Raw genomic sequence first — 23587 nt, 5'->3', positions numbered from 1 at the left:
ACGCTTTTTTTAAAGGCAAGATTTTCAATAATTTAACGAGATATTCACAGTTATCTGATGTCGGTTAATGGTCACATGACATGTAAACAGATAAATTAGCTCATTTTTTTAGTATGCGTTTTATTTTTATGTTTTTCATTTAAAAAAAGTAGTGCTCACATTCTCGCTTTACAAGAACCAACTAACTCTCAAATCATCAAGCTTTTATTTTGCCATTGCTGAAATACTGTAAACGTCTGTCCACAAAAATGTGGGAAATTGTGTGAATGTGACTGTAAGTGAACCTAGTGCACATTAAGCTCCCAAATGCGTGTTAACATCACAGCATTTACTGTGAACCGAGCTGATCTGAAAACACTGTAAATGAACACAGTGTCACTCTGAAACGTGCAGAGCAACATACTTCTTTAAATCGCAGCCTTTGATTGGATGTCACTTTTCCAGTTTTATTTCGTTTAATTGTGCATACCCATTTGTTATTTTAAAGGGCACCTATTATGCCCCTTTTCACAAGATGTAAAATAAGTCTCTGAGTGTGTCCCCAGAGTGTGTATGTGAAGTTTTATCTCAAAATACCCAACAGATCTTTTACAGCATGTTTAAATTGTCACTTTTTGGGAAACGCGCCATTTTAGTCTGTATCCCTTTAAATGCAAATGAGCTGCTGCTGCCGGCCCAGGGGGCGGAGCCTCACGAGCTCACGCTCAGAGCCAGGATAATCTCATCTGATAATATCAGAACAGAAACTCTCAGTAGCGTGTTCATTTCTACTCGGAGTCGGACAATAATGCCCACAGAGCCAGAGAATATATACTGTATGGAGATAGAACAGGTATAATTTATACGGTTATAACGTATTTGTCATCTGCTTTTATCCACTATTAATACAAGCCTGCTCTAGCAGACGCAGATCCCGTCCGAATGATGACCAAAAATATACTGATGAGTTCAATGAAGTTTATTGTACATCACACAAAAGATGAGCGTTAGTTTTACTCCAGAGAATCACTGTAAGAGCTGAGTAAACACAGTATAAGAAGTGCGCATTAAAGTCTTATCCATAAACTCTCTCTCTCTCCCTTTCATTATCATCAACATACACAGCGAAGTACACAAAACACTCGTTACAACTAACAGTAAACAAATATATACACATCTTCTCAGTGGGTGCTTAATAAACTGGTAAACCTTATATCCGTAAAACGACTCGATGAGCTGTGATAAAGTGCGCGCTCTCACTTTCATTTCTGCCGTGGTCAGTAACGTTAGGCCTGTCCCTCCGGAGACTGTAAGCTTGATCACGAACAGTTGGTACAGATCCATCCTCGAGTAACAACGAGAGTAAATGAAGACTGCTACATCCTCTTACATCCAACAACAAAACACCTCAGTCGTTTTTAAGACATTCTTGTCTACAGCTGCTCCAGCGTCGAAACAATGGCGGACTGTGTCCAGCTCACTCAGGGCGGGTCTACGCTAAAACTGCAGTGTCAATCAACAGTCGTGGGAGGGGCCTGTGCAAAGTGACGTCACATTGCCCCAAATCTGAGAACGGCTTGTTCTGAGACAGTGCTTATGATTTATGGGGATTTAAAAAAAAGCACTGGGTGGATTTCTATCATTATAGGGTGGTTGTGTACACACACTGCCAACACACATTTATGTTCAAACACCATGTAAAGGTGAATTTTGCATAATAGGTGCCCTTTAATGTTACATTTGATTTAATTATTTATTAGCTTTTCATCAACTCACAAACCCCGTTTGGGAACCCTAGTCTAGTTGAATGTTAAAATCACCTCACAGGATGAGCGAAGCGCCTGGAAGAGACAGAGGAGTGTGTCCAGATCATCCAGGACGTATGAGGGTAGAACAAACAACAAGCAGTGATTAAAAGACGGCAGGTCTTCTGTGTCATACCTGTGGGATAATGTACATCCAGCCGGTTGTTATCTCAGAATAAACCCAGACAGGGTGATCAGGATCAGGTCTTCATCAGTCTGAAGGGGGTTATTCTGAGATAACAACCGGCTGGATGTACATTATCCCGCTTATTACACGGCTACTTGACACATGAGTAAATAATTACACATGAAATATTGATCTGAATTGAAATATTTTATTAGCTCTTTAAAAGCAAAGCATACGCGGAGAGAGCAGTTGCAGAGCGGCAAGTTCAAACTACACGGACATTTTAGGGATACGGTATACAGTCATACCACTTATTACACAGCATTTCACCACAGAAATAATTATGGAGATAAGAGATATTGATTTGAGATTAAACTGTTTTAAAATCGTACCTGTTTGTTATCCTATAATCCAACAGTGTACAAAACAATAGTCACAAAATGGCAGCAGCTGCGCTTGTATGAAACGAAAGAGAGAAAGTCCACGATACTGGATGACATAATTAAATAACTGTACACAAAATATTGATTTACCTGAGTTTTAATATTTTGTTAGCTCACCAAAAGCAAAACTTCCATGAAGAAAACTGTTTCTAGCAGGCGTAAAGCGCTGCAGACTTCAGTAACCCGGATGAGCCTGTGTTTCTGTTTTCAGAGGCTGTTATCTGGGAATAACATACCGCTGGATGGCGCAATCGACCAATCAGAATCAAGCATTCCACAGAGCCGTGTAATAAATCTGCTTGTGGACTCGACTGCTCTAAACTGCATCGTGCAGCACTAGTTTGAGTTATGTAATGATTTGGGGGAAGAGACCTGAGGTATGTGCTCAGGTCCAGATGGCAGGACGGGGAACAGACTGCACCTCAGATCCGACAGAGGAGGCTGTTCATGTTCACCTGCCCGAAAATACACTGACAGATTATAATGAGAGTTTTCTCAATCTCAGGATTAACAAACTCCCATTTTCCAGTTACACAGACACAAAAACAAAACTGCAAATGCATGTAATGTTTAGTTGATATAACAAGAGTGGTTGAGAAACAGTTAAAGAGCAGCTGTCGCCAGAGATTACAGAGTCCACAGTTTAACCTGCAGTCACAGAAATAACAATACTTCATGCTGCATTAATGGCAATGAGACGTCCACAAGTCAACAATATGTGTTGCATTCTGTCAGAAGTAACTCTTGTGTTCCTTTCCTTAAACCCTGTGAATTATGGACCAGGCTCTCAGATTTCCTCCTGTGTGAAATCTGTTTTGTTCAAACGCTCTCTGACTGTAGGAAACAGTTCCTGGCTTTGTTTCAAAATTGTGAATGTACATCAGTTTTTTTAGTATATTTCCGTATTTATTGTAAATTATCTATTCGTGCACATCCACATCATAATCTTTTTTTTTCAATTCGTGTGCCTTCGTAATCTTTAACTGAAATATCTTCCCCTCCCACTAGCAGCATCTCTTCTCTGATGATGTCAACCTGTCACTCACATGAGATCCACCAATAGCAAACCACCACCATCCAACCATCCAATCACTAGTGCCACAGCTCTCATATGTTGGTCAAGAGCCTTGAAAACTTAGACGCACCCTAGCGGCAGCAATTTTATTTTGCAGCCAGTGTCGTCTAGCAACTCTCCGTTGGCTTTCGAGCTGGAAAAACTAAACTCTAGTCAGTCAGGCCAATCACATCGTGTATAGAGTCGGTGGGCGGGCTTAACATAATGACGGCAGAGTTGCGACGGTTCCGCGTGAATTCCCTGCTACTTGAAAACAAAGAATGGCTGATGACGAACAGCGGTCTTTCCAATCGGCTTTGGCTGCGACTCTGGAGGACATGGAGTTAAGCTTTTCTTTGAAAAAAGAACAAAGAACGGCACTGAAGTCATTCTTAAAAAAGGAATATGTGTTCTGAGTTTTGCCGACCGGATACGGCAAAAGTTTAACCTATCAACTAGCTCCGCTGGTGGGAAAGCGCTCTGGTTGGTTGTAGCGCTGTCCTATTAAATGAGGGGAATCTGAAAGACGACCGTTTATCCCGCCTCTCAGATTGAGCCATGCCAATGCTGTGTTCCCAGACCCAACATATTGATGTGTGTCTGGCTTGCCAGGCTATTGAAAACTGGCACATGTCACTTTTTCTCTCTAGGGCTGTTTATTAACTGCAAAACCTGCCAAGCAGCCCAAACTGCTCCACTGACTGACACAAAACTGCATCATATGTTTATATATGAGGACATTTGATTTATTTCAGTGCCTTCACAGACCTTAAGAATCTGTATGCACTTTTCCAGGAATTTGTGACACAAAGTGTCTTATTACTAAATTTGTTAAATGTAAGAATCTGGCATAGAAGAAACATACATTTAATAATGTAAACATTGCCCTTATCCAGGTAAAAATGCTTATTTCTGTGATGTGATTATGAGTCTATTGTCTGTACTGACTGAGACAAATCAGACGGAAAAATATTTGTTATATTTAACAAATAATCTTTAAAACCCTTTACCCAACAAACAAACTGTGTGTAAGAGTTGTATGGGACGACCCCCGAATGGCAGTTTGCACTGAGATGGAGGACCAGGCCTCTGCTTGCCTTGGCAAGCAACGAGAAATCATCTGATAAGACTGTTTTATTGCTCAAAAGAATGTGGAAGTGGGCCACATGCAAAACCACAGGCCATAGGAAAGACACATAAAGCCCGTAAAACAGACTTTTCCTCATTAATTCATAGACAAACTATGAATGAACATGCATATTCCCAAGACATTGTATCTATTATTGCTGTTTTGTATATTGTCTCTTGTATTATACTGGTGTTCAAGGACAAGCACTAAGCTGGTTCAAATCATACCTATCTGACCGCTACCATTTTGTCTATTTAAATGGAGAAAAATCGATCATAACTCCAGTAAACTATGGAGTGCCGCAGGGATCTGTATTAGGCAGGGATGGAAATTAACTTTTTTGTCCACAGGCCACTGTGGCTGGTGGATTAAAAAAACTACCAGCCACTCAATGTTTTTACCAGCCACTTTCTTGTTTTTAACCTACAATGTGTAACTGCATGTGAAAATTAATACTACAAGATCTACAATACTTAAGCAGTTTATTTAATCTCAAGTCTCAATTAAATACTGACATTTTCTCTTTCGTTCTTATACACACACCAGGCAAGGCATTGTGGGTGCGTTAGTAGGCCCACCCACTTCACTTTTCAACAGGCCCACCCAAAACTTGTCTTCAAAAAAAAAAAGAAAAAAAAAAAGTTTAATATATTCTAATTTTGTCAAGAAAAAAAATCGTCAATAAGATCATCATTTGTGCTAAAATAGTCTAAATGTTTAGTTTAAACATTTTTAAAAAGCTGGTTATGTCTATCTTGATGTTTCTGCGCAAATTCAGCAGACGGGTTTGTTCCGATCAGAGCTCGTGAGTGGAGAGCGCATTTCTGAATATTCCGCTCCGCTCGCTCATTCCGCAAGGTCGCTCGCTCAACCCAGAATGGCCTGATCCTGGTTCGAAAATATGTGGAATAGGGCTGCCTCCGACTTACAAAAAAATCTAGTCGACTAGTTATTGTTCATTTAAGCCATTCGTGGATAAATCGCCCCTGTATATTATTTTAATTATGCTTAAATAGGCTATAGCCTACAGGATAATGCGCGTTTACGTAATATAGCCGCACTCAAGCGCGCGCACGCATAAAGCTTGCCACAAAGAACCGGTAAAAGTAATGAAAATTAATGTGTCTAAAATAGCAAGGAGACATTTAATTATTTATTAATAAACTGGTGTTTTGTGGATTCGCCATGAACGCCAGAGAGAAATGCACATTTCATATGGATTTCACAATCAGAAAGCCTATTTCTTTTGGTTTTGAATATTTTCGTTTAAAAGTAGACATTTCAAGCTTTCTGTAATATATAGCCTATATTTCTCAACTCTGTGAGGCACAAGCTGAGTTTCAGCGCCCTCCAGTTCACATGCAATGCAAGTGATCATGCCGGCGCCTTATTACATTGTCTGCTATATATTTTCTTCTTATTTATTAAATAGCCTACCGGCAATTCGTTGATAAAACATTGATCAAAATTAAGATACAATTTATACAAAACGAAAATCTTTTAAAAAGAGCCTTTCTACAAAACAAAACTCAATGAAGTGGTCAAAATCATGTCTTACATGTCATGTCTCCAGACATATTTGCGCATCTCATGATGATTCATATCTTTCTCGGCGAACAGCGCGTTGCTGGGAGGGCGCCAGCGCCTCTGCCTCGCGAGTGGATGATAGCCCTGAAGACGCCTAGCAATGGTAGGCTATACCTTTAGTGGTAGTATAGGTACCTTTAGTTAAGTTATACCTCAAGAGTCTTCGTAGCGCACTAAGAGACAACGGTATGATGCGTAATGGAGATTCCAAAGCGCTCTTCTTTGGTCAGAACCATGGAGAGCGATCGCGGATAGGTCCGTCCTATGCACCGACACTTTTTACAATGCAACAAAATATTTAAAGAGCATCAAGCTATAAAAATCTATATTTTATTTTACATTTTAATCTGTTATTTTATCAGTCATTTTTATTAGGTTAAACAGTGATTGAATAACGGTTTTAATTTAACGTTTTCAATTTAAGGCCCACCTTGTCTCGTCGTAAACTAACCAATCTCGGGACTCCCCATTGTCTGCTTTTCTCCATCGTTCTTTAAAAAAACGTTTTTTGACCTTCGATGTAACGCCACATTTTTTTGAAGGTGTGCCTCCTCTAAAAGTGTCTGCCGTCCATGTGAAACAGTATGCTATTTTTATTTACCCGCCACGGTGGCCGGTAGGTGAAGCGAGTTTTAATTTCCATCCCTGGTATTAGGCCCTCTATTATTTTCAATATATATGATGCCACTTGGAAATATTATAAGGAAACATGGAATTGGTTTCCATTGTTATGCTGATGACACTCAAATATATATTTCATCACGGCCGGATGAAAACGCTAAATTTTCCAAATTGACAGAGTGTGTTAAAGATATAAAAGATTGGATGACGCGTAATTTTCTTTTATTAAATCCAGACAAGACAGAGGTAATACTTATCGGTTCAAAAAACCGCCCACAAAACCTCGCACAATACAACTTTAACATCATAGGATGTCCTGTTACTTTATCCTCTACAGTAAAAGACCTGGGTGTTATACTCGATTGCAACCTGTCTTTTGAAAATCATATTTCATATGTTACAAAAACAGCCTTTTTCCACCTTAGAAACATTGCTAAGCTACGTAATATGCTATCAGTTTCTGATGCAGAAAAGTTAGTTCATGCATTCATGACCTCGAGACTGGATTACTGTAATGCTTTATTAGCTGGTTGTCCTGCATCCTCAATAAACAAGCTACAGTTAGTCCAAAATGCCGCCGCTAGAGTTCTTACGAGATCAAGAAAATATGATCATATAACACCGATTTTATCATCACTGCATTGGTTACCTATAAAGCTCCGTATTAATTATAAGATATTGCTACTGACTTATAAAGCCCTAAACGGCTTAGCTCCAGTCTATTTAACGGATCTTCTATCGCCCTATAATCCATCGCGCTCTTTAAGATCACTAAATTCAAGGCTTTTGGTCATACCTAGGATATCCAGAACCACCAAAGGAGGGAGAGCATTTTCACATTTGGCTCCAAAACTCTGGAATAGTCTTCCTGATACTGTTCGTTGCTCAGACTCGCTCTCCCAGTTTAAAACTAGATTAAAGTCGCATCTCTTCAGCAGGCATTCTTATAATCCTACAGTTCAAACTACAATCCGGCCTCTAGCTCATAAATGCCAGAGGAGAACTGGCCCCCGACTGAGCCTGGGTTCTCCCAAGGTTTTTTTTCTCCATTAGGTCACCTGATGGAGTTTTAGGACACCATTAGGTCACCTGATGGAGTTTTAGGACACCATTAGGTCACTTGATGGAGTTTTTCGGTTCCTTGCCACTGTTGCCTTTGGCTTGCTCAGTTGGGGATATTTTGGGGATATTTAATTTAATTTTATCAATCAATAAATTCCTCTTGAAAAAAACGTTGTTGTATTATTTTAATTTAATACTGTGAAGCTGCTTTGATACAATCTGTATTGTGAAAAGCGCTATACAAATAAACTTGACTTGACTTGACTATTGTTTTGTTTTTTTAGGCATGTTTTATGATTGAGCCACTAGATAATGTAACCTTATCGGTATCATGCTTCCTATCAAATTAATCCGTGTGTGACGCCCTACACATTGGTGTATATCACCTTCTTACAGCATGCATTGTATGCTTGTTGTATTAATCAGAGTTAAAGGGACACAAACTGCCAGCTTACTCCAATCATGAGTCAGCTTCCAAACAAAAGGAACTATTATCGCTTCACAACAGTACCTTTCTCATTGGTCAAGCCAAACTCGAGAGGCGTGACCTCTGTGGACGTTAAAGAGCTCCCTCTCTTCTGTGTGGGACCTCGCTTGGTCCTGGGGCCAGCACAGCGACGCCGACAGGCCTCAACACATCAAGCCATGTGCAACCCCCCCGTCAGGAGAGAAGACTCTCTCAACAGCCAGAGCCAGACTAACATCACCGAAGTTACAACATCTTTCACTCAACCTGGAAGAATTGCAACTTCGTCACCATAAACTATTAAAAGCCATTGAGACTTTCATCTGAGACTGCATCTTCGAACGCAACGCCTGAGGCACTTTTTGTATTTGTATTGATATCAGCGATTTCCTGACACGAATGGTCCAGAACGATGTGTGCATGTACTCTCACCCTAGGGTGCGAAACCATAAAAGCTAGATATGTTTCATATGTAGCTATGTCTGGTGGGGATGTGCATCATATCGCATTTTTCTTCAATATCGTGAAGCCCTAATCAAGGGAACATAGCAGACACAAAGAGGGCCTAATATCACGAATGGGACTTCACAGGTGCGCATCTGTCTAGGGTGTATCCCTTCCTTCGGCTCACGACGCTGGGATAGGCTCCAGCATTCCCTCGACCCTACGTAGGACAAGCGATTTGAATGAATGGACTTCACAGGCACGTGTACGAGGCAGCCATTGACCCACAAGTGTGCCGTTTACGACAGGACCAAGGTCTTCAGATGCAATATTCTTATGTAGATTAACACCAAGAAGTGCATTTTGCTCATCCTATGTACACAGAGGTTTGAATGACAATAAAAATGACTTCTGAACCTCACTATATAACTAACATTACTAAAGCATGACACTGACCTTGGTAATGGCTACCTTGGCCCCTTTGTTGATGAGCTGAACCACATGCTCAGCTTGGCCCTTGTGCGAGGCTATGAGGAGACGCTCAGAGAGAGCTCGCACAGATGATGCATCCTGCTGGGTCATGAATTAGGGAAAGACTCGGGAATGGGGGAGGTTTGGGGATCAGGAACAGGAACGAGTCCCTCTGCCGTGGGATGAGAGGAGAGAGGAACCATAGATGTCCAGCTCCTGGAGGGATCTAACCCTCATGTCCTTTGGAGAAAGCCTGTAGGGAAACAGGAAACGGCACAACTGTCAGAAAAGCAGAAATATTTTTCCAGAGTAAGAGCGGATGTGACCACAGGCAATGTGAAACAGAAGAAGAGGAAGGTGTGTGGGGTTGTCAGCCCTGTATCAACAGATATGTCAGTAACGCTTGTACAAAAGGTCTAATTTATTAACATTAGGTATTACTGTTTTAATTAACATGAACTAACAGAGTAATTTATTTGTACAACATTTATTAATCTATAAAATCTATAAAAATACAGCTATTCATGTTAGTTTACGGTGCATTAACTAATGCAACTTTTGATTAAAAAAATTAGTTAATGTTGAAATTAACATTAAGATAAATACTCTAGAAATATTGTTTATTCATGTTAACTACTATAATTTGCAACACAGAATATAATCGCCCCACATGAGTACTGCATGTGTGCAGATAAAGTTGGACATACTAGACATTTTGCAGCTAAATAAGAATAATAAAAAACATGTGTTTCTGAATGAATATCTTCAGAAGGATCTGCAGAATGGCAGCACAAGCTTTGACAGACTCGTTTCACGCTGACACTGATTACACCTGGTTTTGGCAAAGACTTGAGAAATGTCATTTGATCCTGTTGTGTTTGACTCACAGGCACATGCTTCGTTTCCTGTGTGCATTCATTTTCTTGACACTTTCCCTTGATTCACACAGGGTAACACCCCGAGGTCAGCAAATTACAACAGTTATACAGCTTCAACTTAACATATATGGTGTGCAAATAAAACAATAAATCAATACAGATTAAGGAATTTATTCCTTAAAATTAACTAAATAACATGCAATGCATTTCACACCAAATCACAGCACCAAGGGATAACGAGTCGATTAATGTTCTATATAATGTTTACGGGACGTAAACATAATTTTTTTACGGCATCAACAGCTGTAACTGATTCCACATGATACAAACCTGATTAAATAAGTGCTTTAGCTACAGTCTAAACCCCCAGTCCTTCAAGTCAAAAACTTCAAAGTCAGTAGAGAGATTTATTACGTGTATTGATGACCACTGAGAGGGCCACAGATGCACTATGGTAATAATTCATTCAGAGAGCTGACATGAGCAAGTGTAGACAGATCCTCAACACCACAGCCACACTTGCTCCTACAGACATCCGCGTTTTTGACGGGGACCTTTCATGTTATATAGGAGGACTTCTCATGTTATATACAGTCCCAGACAATGGCAAACCCTAAACAATGGCCTGTTCACAACCTGAAACATTACTCATAGATATACCTGATACATGGCTCATAAATACAGCTGTATCATGCTTTCCCCAAAAGGAAAAGGGAAAAACATTCTCAGCTTTTTAGGAGAAAGTTAGACAAAAGTTGTATTTGAAAAGCTTAATGCTCAAACACCAGAAAAGCACATTGGGACATTAGGCATTGTGAAATGAGCCGTTTGTTTAACTGCCAAAAACTTCCAAAATAATAAATGCAGCTTGATACTGGCCAAGACAACAACATAAAATGATGTATACCTTTCTTAACTTTTATAAAAATGCGCACACACACACACACACACACACACACACACATATTGGGTTTCCATGTTTTATGGGGACTTTCCATAGACATCATGATTTTTATACAGCACAAACTATACATTCTCTCCCCTACACTAACCCGACCCCTAAACCTACCCATCACACACACACTAACCCGACCCCTAAACCTACCCATCACACACACACTAACCCGACCCCTAAAACTACCCATCACACACACACTAACCCGACCCATCACACACACACTAACCCGACCCCTAAACCTACCCATCACACACACACTAACCCGACCCCTAAACCTACCCATCACACACACACTAACCCGACCCCTAAACCTACCCATCACACACACACTAACCCGACCCCTAAACCTACCCATCACACACACACTAACCCGACCCCTAAACCTACCCATCAAACACACACTAACCCGACCCCTAAAACTACCCATCACACACACACTAACCCGACCCATCACACACACACTAACCCGACCCCTAAAACTACCCATCACACACACTAACCCGACCCCTAAACCTACCCATCACACACACACTAACCCGACCCCTAAACCTACCCATCACACACACACTAACCCGACCCCTAAACCTACCCATCACACACACACTAACCCGACCCCTAAACCTGCCCATCACACACACACTAACCCGACCCCTAAACCTACCCATCGCACACACACTAACCCGACACCTAAACCTACCCATACACACACTAACCCGACCCCTAAACCTACCCATCACACACACACACTAACCCGACACCTAAACCTACCCATCAAACACACACTAACCCGACCCCTAAACCTACCCATCACACACACACTAACCCGACCCCTAAACCTACCCATTCCACACACACACTAACCCGACCCCTAAAACTACCCATCACACACACACTAACCCGACCCATCACACACACACTAACCCGACCCCTAAACCTACCCATACACACACTAACCCGACCCCTAAACCTACCCATCACACACACACTAACCCGACCCCTAAACCTACCCATCACACACACACTAACCCGACCCCTAAACCTACCCATCACACACACACTAACCCGACCCCTAAACCTACCCATCACACACACACTAACCCGACCCCTAAACCTACCCATCAAACACACACTAACCCGACCCCTAAAACTACCCATCACACACACACTAACCCGACCCATCACACACACACTAACCCGACCCCTAAAACTACCCATCACACACACTAACCCGACCCCTAAACCTACCCATCACACACACACTAACCCGACCCCTAAACCTACCCATCACACACACACTAACCCGACCCCTAAACCTACCCATCACACACACACTAACCCGACCCCTAAACCTGCCCATCACACACACACTAACCCGACCCCTAAACCTACCCATCACACACACACTAACCCGACCCCTAAACCTACCCATCACACACACACACTAACCCGACCCCTAAACCTACCCATCACACACACACTAACCCGACCCCTAAAACTACCCATCGCACACACACTAACCCGACACCTAAACCTACCCATACACACACTAACCCGACCCCTAAACCTACCCATCACACACACACTAACCCGACCCCTAAACCTACCCATCACACACACACACTAACCCGACCCCTAAACCTACCCATCACACACACACTAACCAGACCCCTAAACCAACCCATCACACACACACACTAACCCGACCCCTAAACCTACCCATCACACACACACTAACCCGACCCCTAAAACTACCCATCACACACACACTAACCCGACCCCTAAGCCTACCCATCACACACACACTACCCCATCACACACACACTACCCGACCCCTTTTTCAAAAAAACATCATTCTGTATGATTTATAAGCTGTTTTCTTCAAGGGGACACAACATGTCCCCACAAGGTCAGAAATGACTGGTATTACTATCTTTGAGGGGACATTTGATCCACATAATGTAGTCACATTACCATTTATTTAAAAAAATAATATTTCAGATAAGTTTTCTGAGGCTAGTTGCATTAACTTAGCCATTATTTTAAAACACTCATGTTGTGTTCGGGTCATTTTGATCTGGAGTGGATTTTCTTTTCCCTGAAAATGCTAGTTAACATTATCACACTGGATTAAAACTTAGGCTACTGAGTAAGTAAGTTTTAATCCAACTTTGACCGGCCTGTTCCCGGTCAGGAATGACCAGCCTGCCAAAAAGTGCTTATAAATCTCTCATTACTCTATATTATCACCAAATATAGGATTCAATCTTTTTGTCAACTTGTTTTCTTTCAATTAGGACATGTGTGTATTTATTTTTGAAACTGACTGATTTTAAGCCTTATATTGATCTGAGCTTATATTAGTCAAAAATGACTATCCATTGAATATGAATGGGGGGAAAAAAGAGAAACATTTAGTGTTCAGGAGCATGTTCATCATGTTCATGTTCACATACATGTGTGCTTGCAAAGATAAAGGCCTCAGACCTGTGCATGTGTGGACACTGGACAGACACACACACATACATGCACAGACACACACACATTCATGTACACAAACAAACTATTACAGGCTTTCTTTTTCACAGAGATGAACTTCATCTTCAGATCAACGAGGCCTACGATCAATTAATTCCAAAAATAAATATAAAAACCAGTTCTAATTGGAAGAAAACAAGTTCATAAAAAAGATTGAATCCAATATTTGGTGATAATATACCACAACGGTGGCCTGGAAATCCAGACCCAAATCTGAAAGATTAAGGGTCTGGCACTGAGTAATGAGACTCGGCCAGCTCGAGGGGCGGCACCAAGCATGCATTTGAAAATCTCACTGCACGCAATTGGATAACACTACGACCAATCACAACAAGCCTCATACGCTTAGCTACCAGCGGAGCTAACTGGGAGATTAGACTCTTATACCGTATCCGGGCGGCTAAACAGCAGAAACGTCCTACTTGCGTCTAGATGCAGTCTCAGGAGAAAGTCTTGATGGTTCTGTGAGTCGATAGTGTTGGAGTTGCAATCAATTTCTTCCGCGTTGAATGAAGAAATTATGATGAACTTGCGATGTTAGCCTTATGATCTAGGAAATTAACACCGGAGGAAAGGTCAGGCGGACTGGATGTCGAACACACGAACAGCAACCAGTGGAAGAAGCAAGAAGAAAAAGAACACCGAGAGGGAGGTCTCTCCGACAGTGGCCTTTCTCTTCTCGTGAGCCAATGGTGCATTAAGCTTTCAGAGGGAATGTTTTACGATCCTTTGTCTTGAGCATGTAACTGGATTTCGATGAATGAATGGAGAAGAGTCCTTTTTTACGGCCATTAAGGAGTCGTTCCTCTGGCCTGAGGTCTCCTTCCCCCTCCTGGAATGTGTCTGAGGTCCTCCCGTATCTGGACTATAGTGTCAGCTGATACTGATCAGCGGGAGAGCATCTCAGGGCTCGCTTGGGCCAACCGGGACCTTTGCTTGTAACGGTCCTCAGGCATATTCAGGCTTATTCATTAAATATGATGAATAATTGTGTGTCTGATTGGTCCAGACGCTACATGTGTGACTGTGCCATTTTGTTCAAAACAAAACAAACTTCCTGGTTAAACATCAAAGAACACTACTGTGATAAAAAGTGTGCAATTTTTGCCCTTATTTTGTGGGTATATTGAAAAATGTATCCACAAATAATGCTTTTTTCACTCAAAAGAGATGCATATGCACAGATAAATGAGGCCTACGATTAATCAGTTCCAAAAATGAATACAAAACCTGTGCAAATTGAAAGAAAACAAGTTGACAAAAAGATTGAATCCAATATTTGGTGATAATATGGCAGAACGAGCGAACTTCAAGCTATTTTTAAAAGACCGGGAACACAAAAGGTGTTTTTAACACAGCACAAGGGTTAAGACTTGTGTAAATTGATGTGTTTTAATTATTTAGTTTGACCAACTAGCAGCTAGATAAAAGGTAATCAGTCTTACTTGTTCAAGTCAAATTAGACTAAAAAGTCAGGACCAGTCTTGAAGAAAAAAATGAGATGACTAACTTCTAAGACTAGTCTACGCAATTTATGCAACTTGCCACTGAATTTGGTCGTTTGACTTCTTTGGAGGAATGAGGCTCTAGTCTGAGCATGTGTTGATGATGATTCAGGGTTCACTAGCACTTCTGAAGCACATCGAGGTTCGTTTGGATGATGTGAACATTGTTTAACTCTTCAAGCGGTGCGGGGAATGGTTCATGCGATCTCCAGCTGAGATGTGTGTTCCAAACACAAAGAACACTTTTACTAAAAGTGACAACAGACTCAAGAGCACATAAACCAGTCAGTATACTGGATGCACACTGGATGTCTGCGTGGGCAACGGGGTTCCCGTTTGAATGGAAAAGTCTGTTTATATACCCAACAATTTTTTCTATAATTGGAGTGAAGCTTATTCACTTAATTTCCCTAAAGCAATCATGTGAGGAAGTATTTAAAACAAGTGTGTTACAACTAGCCCCGCGTGAGGTTGTGTCCCGCTCGCCCCTTTCCATTAACAATCGCAAAGCCCTCCGTCATCTTTCCTCTTCCTCTTCATAACACCGACAGAAACATCACACACATGCGTCTGAACACCAGTAAATCTGGTTATGGTCCTGTGAGAGGGAAACACGAGTATGATGTAGAGAACGGTTCACAGCGTAAAAGTGCACTTATCAAATCTAATCTTCATGACATCATTCTCTGCAAGCAACAGCTAAAAGCCCTGAAAACCATTTAACTCTAAAGAATGCCATATTATCATGTTAAAAATACTGTTTAAACCCCCAATTATTCTGTCTTTATATATGTGGGGACTGCTATTCTAGACAGCTTTTCCTAAGAGCTCTTGATTATTTCCCCGTTTGAAACCTTATCCCTGTGATGGTTAGTCATAATGCTTTCTCCTTGTGGCGACGTACAGCAAGAGTTTCGTTTTTCAGCTCTATTCAGAGGACTGGAGGAGGAACCCAGATGTTCCTGCCAGGAAATGTCTGGAGTTTGTGTCGCTCAGAGGCATAGAGTAGATATATTAAATTATACTAAGTTTTATCCCCAAAAAAAGGGGAATCTCATGAAACCTGTCAACATGTCCATCTCATATTTCATTTTCAAAATTAAACTATTTTTAAGACCATTATAATTTTCTGACTTTTTTCATGTCAGTTAAGCTCAGTTCCATATAATTTAAAGTTATGCAAAATATGATTTACTTTTTTAATTCTATCTGTCCATCCAGCCATCCATAATTTTTTGGGTGAAATATGACCACGGCGTGATTCTGTGAGAATCAACTAGTTTATATTAATGAATATTATATTTGTGGTTGGTGTTATTTTCATCCATTAAGGCATTAAGACTGCCTAAACAACATGATATGCTGAAATATGTAAATAACATGGAGTAACATTCATTTAAATGGTGAGACACTTATTTGCATTTCATTTCCTCTTAAAATGAAAATCATTTTTAATCATTTTTTTTATATGTGTCAAATATGTATTTATTTTTTGAGTCAAAACCTTTTGAAACTCAAGCAAAATTAAATGAAGATCTGTGTCTCTATAAACAACATGAAATTTAATGAAATATTTTACAGCAAATAATAATGATGATGATGATGATGATGATGAGGGTAATTTATGAGTTTTACAAAGTATTACCTATGAAACACTTGATGGGTTTCAAATAGGTTATAAGATATGTACCTTAGAAGACCAATCCCAGAAACAATCTAGACATAGAGAGTCTGAATGATATCACCACACCCTTTATCTGAGCCACAAACCCCTCCATCACACAAAGGCTTTAAGACAAACAATATCAGGGGGAAATCATAATGATAAAGATGTAGGCTATTTATGAAAGCAATGTAGGTTATTCCAAACCATTTCAGACACTATAGTCACTAAATGATCAACAGAAGGTTGAACTGTGGAAAACTGAGCTCAGCTGTTCATCAGAAATACATTCATGCAGACATAACTGAATAACGGTGTGGATGACCAGTTTACTCTAAAAGAGTTTACTTTCAAATAATGTGTTTCTGACCTTAGCCAGACATTGGACACATTTGCTGAAAACTCTTACATGATAACCACAAGTTTTTCTTTGTGTAAAGAACATTTTAAAACTCTAAAGAATCTTTTTCCACTATAAAGAACCTTTTGTGGAATGAAAATGTTTCAATGGATGTTAAAGATTCTTCATGGAACCATCAATGCCAATGAAGAACCTTCCTTTTAAAGACTGTAATTATCGTTCTTAATGTAAAATCATAATAAATTAAATTTATAAATAAACTTGGTGGCTGATACCATACCAAGCAGTAAAATATATTAATATAGTACATTATAGTATAATTTGATATTATTTATTTTTGGTACAGCAAGTACTGTATTTTTAGCAGTGGCTCCATGGTGTTGGTTACCATGGTAGATGGTAAATGGGGAAGGGAATGTCATGGTTGTATCATGAAGGATACAACCAGATTTTTGTGTAGTTTGTGCTCAAAAAGAAAAGGCTTCATTATAAATAGTTAATAATGTTTTTAGATGCCAAAGTTTGTCCTGGATTAGCTGCATTCATCATTAACGTCATTTAAAAACAATAGAGGTCAGAAGTTGTGGGTGTAACTACTTAACTATATTTTGGGGGCACATTTGTATCCAAAAGTGAGCAAAAAAAAAAAAAAAACTTACGTTCGTCATCATGTTTATAAAAAGTAAGTAAATAATGTTTTTTTCTTTCTTTCTTTTCTTCAAATAAACAATCCACGACGTTTTCTGTCAGGATTAGGGTATGTGTGAGGTTATAATATTAATAGCTGTATAAAAGCAAGTGTGTGTGTATGTGTGTGTGTTAGTGCTCTGTCCAGCACATTCTTGTGAAGGATTGTCCCAGCAACCACAGCACGTCAGCCTGATTGTTATTCACTAGAGATATCCTCCTAACGAACAACTCTCGTATGCTCCTAACATCCCGAACTTATTATTGTGGAGAAACCGCGGGTTAAAACAGCAGTGAACACAGATGAGCACAGACACACACAAAAACGAATCAAACAAAGCAAAACTATGTTAATATTAATTCAAACCTACCTCACACACAGAGGATAGTCACTTGAACTCTTCTTTGTACAGTGTTATACCGATTTCTCACGAAACGCGTAAAATCCCGCAAACTGGCGCGTGGGAAAAGTGGAGCGCTTGATAAACATGATCCAAACTGCGCAATGAAGTGAGGAGGAGGAGGAGGAGGAGGAGGAGGAGGAGGAGGAGGAGAGGGAGTAGTACTAGTATACATGTGCCATCCAGCGGTGAAGAGACAGACTTCACCTCAACCATGCAGCGCATTTACAATACTATGGCGTTTACAATACTATGGCGAAGGTCAAGGATTATGTGATTATTAATCAGACGACACTGGCGGTGGGTGGTAACTGATGGAGCATCCAATCACATAACTTTATTAATATTAATGAATCAATCTCTCGCCTTTAAAAGGATTTCTAATTTTTTAACCCAACAACCAAGAAACCCCCCCACGCATGTTCTGTATCCTTAAATGTGACATTATTTTAAGAGCAAATCTGCACTTCTATGGTCTGTTCTATGGTCTAGGCAAGAGTGATTTTTTACACTCAAGCCATAAAAATAGAAGTCAGACTGGCATACCTCAGTTCAGACAGTAAGCGAGGGCACAGAACTGTATATGGTGTATGAAGGCCTCGATGGTACTGGAGGAACAACATCCTCTCTGCTGGATCCATTCAGGGAGAGTTGGATCCAAGTTCAGTGAAAAACATTTATTTAAAACTGCAGTCCGTAGCTTTTTTTGGGTTAAAAATTATCCAGAATAAATTATTGAGCAAGTAGCCTACATAACCACAGCCAGTGTTCAACACTCTCTGCTTGCCTTAGCTCGATTCAAAACGGTAAGCTTGTAATAATGTTTTTAATTCCAGTGGTACTGATGGATTTCCGCGGGAAATTCATCTTTGCGTCATTACGTCACATCTGTAGTGTACACATAAAGAAGAGTCTCGGCTAGTAGGCTATGAGTGTGAGGATGTTAGGTGGAGATTTATAGCCTTTTCTCACAGCACTTGATATAATTAAACTTATTAATTTGATGGCGGATCCAGAAAGGTTCAAACGACAATCACCAGGAGATTCACCCGTTGTAAAACGCGAAAGACTTCAGACTTCGGAGAAAAAGAGAGACTGCAACCGGCCCATGCGAAAACAAGCATAATATCGGAAGGGCATTAAATGTAGTCAATCAATGCTGATGTTGTTAACATTAACAATTTGAGAACAAAGTATTGCACGGTTTGACGCAATCGTTAGATTTAATCGGCGCAATTTACTGCAATGCTTTTTTCCCCTTAGTTGGTCAGAACAAAAGTGGATGTTACTTACTTGTTCAGCTCTTCCAAGAAAGAGAAGATTTTCCGGTGAAAACTCTTATGTGGGTCATACTTCCAAAAAGTAGAATCTGTGATTGCGAATGCCAGGATCCACACCGGCGCGGTGACTGACAGCCGCACATTCTCCTCAAAACATTAGTCCGCGCTGTGCCGTGCCGAGGCACAACCCACGTAAAGTTGATAATTCAGCGAATAACTGCAATTGCTGATTTTAAACAGAGATGCCGACAAAGAGGAAAACCAACACAATGCAAAAATGATGAACACTGCTTAAAAACAATCCACCTTCTTGAACATGAAAAGTTTGAGTACGAGTTTGCTCAAACTAAACAAAAATTTACCTGGGTAGCAACTGAGACTGACTTCATGAAATAGGTCACATAGGTGTCCACACTACACAGTGTTAAAGTAACAGTGCAGAATGGCAGCTAAGTGATTCAGTAAGTGCTGAATGACCATTAGTGATGACACCGGATGTTAATAAGCTAACCTGTCAGCTAGACCCATTCTTCAGACATACATCTGAGATAATATAGCAGATCTTCTGATTGTTATAACTTCTTGCTAGCTTACTTGGTTCTTCAAGCGCATATGTAGATTTGATTATCTGTGTTGAGCTGTTTGAGACTACCAGACATTTCTGTATTCACTAGAAATGTTCAGGGGCGGAGCTAGTTTAGCAGTTCTTCAATAAATATTTTAAATTTGAATTGTTTTGTCATGCATTAGAACTCTATCATAATATGATTAAGAATGTGTTAATTCGTTTAGTAAGTTACGTTATGCCAATAGTAATGTTATGCTCTTCGTGCCAATATCTCTGTCTGGATTCTAACTCGCACCGCCCTTTTTTGTTTTTCCATAAAAATTGCTAAAAAACCATCAATGACAGATTTAAAAAACAACAAAACAGACAAAGCTTTGTTGGCTGACGCTGAAGAAACACATGATCGTGAGTCACCTGGGAATGAAGGAGAAATAGACAGCAGCATCCCGAGTGTCGTATTCTAACGACAGTATGCATGCTTCTCCCTCCAGCGATCTTCTCCCTCCAGCGATCTTCTCCCTCCAGCGATCTTCTCCCTCCAATGGCTTTGGAATCGGTAACTAAACCGTGGAGCTTCAGATCTGTCCGTGATGGAGGAACCAGACACTCAAACAGTGCTGGGAAAATGTCACGCTCCTTCAATTCTAATTGGTAAGAACAGTTTAAAATGGAATGGACAGAAAAACAAGAGATGCCATTTTTTGTAAAGCAGGCAGACATTTTCCTGAGGTAAGTTAGCGAGTTTACTTTCACAAGAGACGGTTTTAAAAATGGGAAAAGCCTCCTACACGCCTGTAACAAACTTAACAAATTGCTCTTACTAAGTTTGATGCACACAGGGAAAGCCGTGGACTGTGTTAAATACACTGCACGGTGATGCCTCATTTGTTGAGTAAAACGGGCCACATGTTAAGGTTGTTTTGGACATCGTTATTGTTTGCCAAGCTGGACATTCCACTAGTAATTATAGCTAATAAAGTTATGAATATGGTTAATTTTTTTACACAAACGCTTTGCTTCAGAAGGCCTCCCAGTAAACAATTCCCGTCTTTCAATGTTGAAATTGAAAATAAGTCGGTCCGCCTTGGACTGGTTTACGACGTGATTTCAGCCAAGTAGTTTCGGCCAGACTGTTTGACTACGTGTTTTCAACTGATCATCTAAGATACCACATAATCTAGGACAGGATAAGTCTGTTATACGTGCTAAAATAACGGAGAAAAACAAACTACCAAACCATGTTCATTATTATCTCAAATTAATTTAAAGAGTTTTACATATTCCATCAAGACGTTGAAGATCGACCCGTTTTCAATGTTGAAAAGTCGTAATTAGACGTTGAAGATTTACGTCTATTCAACGTCTAATAGACGACTTTTTGCTAGCTGGGCATTTATTATTATCCCCTGGAGTCGTATGGATTATTTTTATGATGAATGGTTGCATTCATGGAAACAGAAGACGCAATTAATAAAGGGAATTTCTTTGAGCTATTTAAGTTCATATCAAAGTATGATCCAACAACTGAAAATAGACTAAAGAAACATCCCTGAAATGTCACACTTATGAGCCACCAGGTTCAGGACGAGCATCATTAGCATCAAAGATTAATCAAAACGTGAACTAGTTGCTGTCTGTGTCCGTTTTGCTCATTGTGGGGTAATTAAAGGGATAGTTCACCCAAAAATGTAAATGATCCCATGATTTACTCACCCTCAAGCCATCCTAGATGTATATGGCTTTCTTCTTTCAGACAAACACCATCTGAGTTATATTTAAAAATATCCTGGCTCTTCCAAGCTTTATAATAGGAGTGAGTGGGGCAAGATTTTGAAGCCCAAAAAATGCATCCATTCATCATAAAAATAATCCATAGGACTCCAGGGGGTTAATAATAAAGGCCTTCTGAAGCGAAGCGTTTGTGTAAAACATTTGAGTAGATATCATGATCTATTAGAGATGAAAGTATATTTGCATAGTTATAATTTTTTGTTGATATGTCAAGCCTAACTCACTTAATGTTTTCAGTCATTTCATAATACTCAAATTGGAAACTGATTGTAACAGATATGGCGTTAGGTCTTGGTCTACAGTATGTGTACATAACGTGGTCCATAGCTATTAATTAAGCCTGGTACATAACAACGTATATTACATACTAATCAAACTCACTCGCTAATTCTGAAACTGCTACTGTCATTTATTTACATTTTTAGGAGAGCCAAAGAAAAATGCTGAAAATGCAACGAGTGCTCCTGTTGATCCTCTTTTGCCTCAGCAGGGAGTCTTCGAAGACATGAAAAGGAGTTTCATGTGGAATCAGATCCTGTGAACTGTGTTGATGTACAGCAAAGTGTCTTTCTCACAGCAAAGAATAGTAGAGGCCAAAGAGTCCCGATACATGTACAGAAAAGCACCACCTCTCAAGTAATTGCCTGTGAAGTAGCAGAGTGCCGGGAGTTCATGACTCTGGCCAAACTTATAGTGGAAAGCCTCGTGCAGAGTGTGAGCATTTAATCAGAGTTTCTTCTGCTCACTCTACTTAATACTCTAATCTTCTCCACCACACATTCCTCCTGAGCCTCTGAGAGAAGAACCCTTAAAGACGACGCAGGAGAAAGGACTGATTTCCACCACCAGAATGACAGAGTGCATATAATTGAACAATTCAGCATCAGTAGAGGGAATCTGCTCAGTGTTTCCAATTTTCTTTGAGAAACATTGATATTCTGGCAGTTTTGTTTACTTTTCCATTTATTCAGGAAAGAAGGAAAGATGGTGCCTCTTGGGGCGGACAAGAGTGTCCTTTGACAAATTGTTGAGGCACTGGTACTGCCTTTGTAAAAGCACAAAGAAACCGTATAGATGCCTCCATATCTAAATGGCAATGTGGTGGCTCTTCCAAGAAAGAGAAGATTTATTAATTGAGTCTTCCAGAGGAGACAGTCATGGGACTCCTCTGAAAATGAAGAGACTGAATTTGGTGTTGCAGGGGAAGGTCTAAAGAAGCACCGACTGTTTGCAATGACCAACTATCTCTGGCAAAACAAAAGAATGCCAGAAATTTTGCCACAGAAATGAAGGACTCAGGCAAGTCAGGTCCTGATAAGGTTTGAGCCCACAGAGGAAACATGTCTTCATTGCCCTGGGCCAACCCTACCAGGTCTCACAGAACCAGTGGTTGCCAAAAAGAACACATCAGTCTACGACATAGATTCAGTGAAGAAAGGTTTGTGCATTACATTTAAAAATAGTAAAAGTATATGTGTGATAATGCCACAGTAAAGCATGTCTTTTTTGTTCTCTCTCCTAATAAGGTGTTACAGTGTGTGTTAAGAACTGCCTGATCATGCAAGACACCAGTCAGGTTTCAGGAATACACTTCAGGTTTTCATAACAGTATTATTTTGACAACCTGTCTTTGTGCAATGATGACATCTGCCCTAAAGGTAAGAAAATGTTATTTGCAATTCATTTGCACAGCATGTCAAAATTATAATTTTTTAATTACCACATTTTGAAGACAAACACAGCCATTGGGCGACTTCAGTCAATGATGGAGG

General features: G+C 40.1%; 1 protein-coding gene across 1 annotated transcript in view; it reads right to left on the bottom strand.

Moving 5' to 3' along the window:
- Nucleotides 1-18280, bottom strand: part of ankrd6b (ankyrin repeat domain 6b) — a 41343-nt gene extending 23063 nt beyond the window's left edge. The window contains 2 exon segments of the mRNA XM_082147915.1: nucleotides 9174-9441; nucleotides 18147-18280. Of these exon segments, the coding sequence (XP_082004041.1) occupies nucleotides 9174-9299 (126 nt within the window). The 5' untranslated portion in view covers nucleotides 9300-9441; nucleotides 18147-18280.
- Nucleotides 18281-23587: the final 5307 nt, after the last annotated feature.

Source organism: Leuciscus leuciscus (genome assembly GCF_965113295.1).
Source record: "Leuciscus leuciscus genome assembly, chromosome: 19".
Classification (NCBI taxonomy): domain Eukaryota; kingdom Metazoa; phylum Chordata; class Actinopteri; order Cypriniformes; family Leuciscidae; genus Leuciscus; species Leuciscus leuciscus.
Note: the sequence above shows the minus strand (reverse complement) of the source record. Positions and strands in the feature narration are given on the sequence as shown.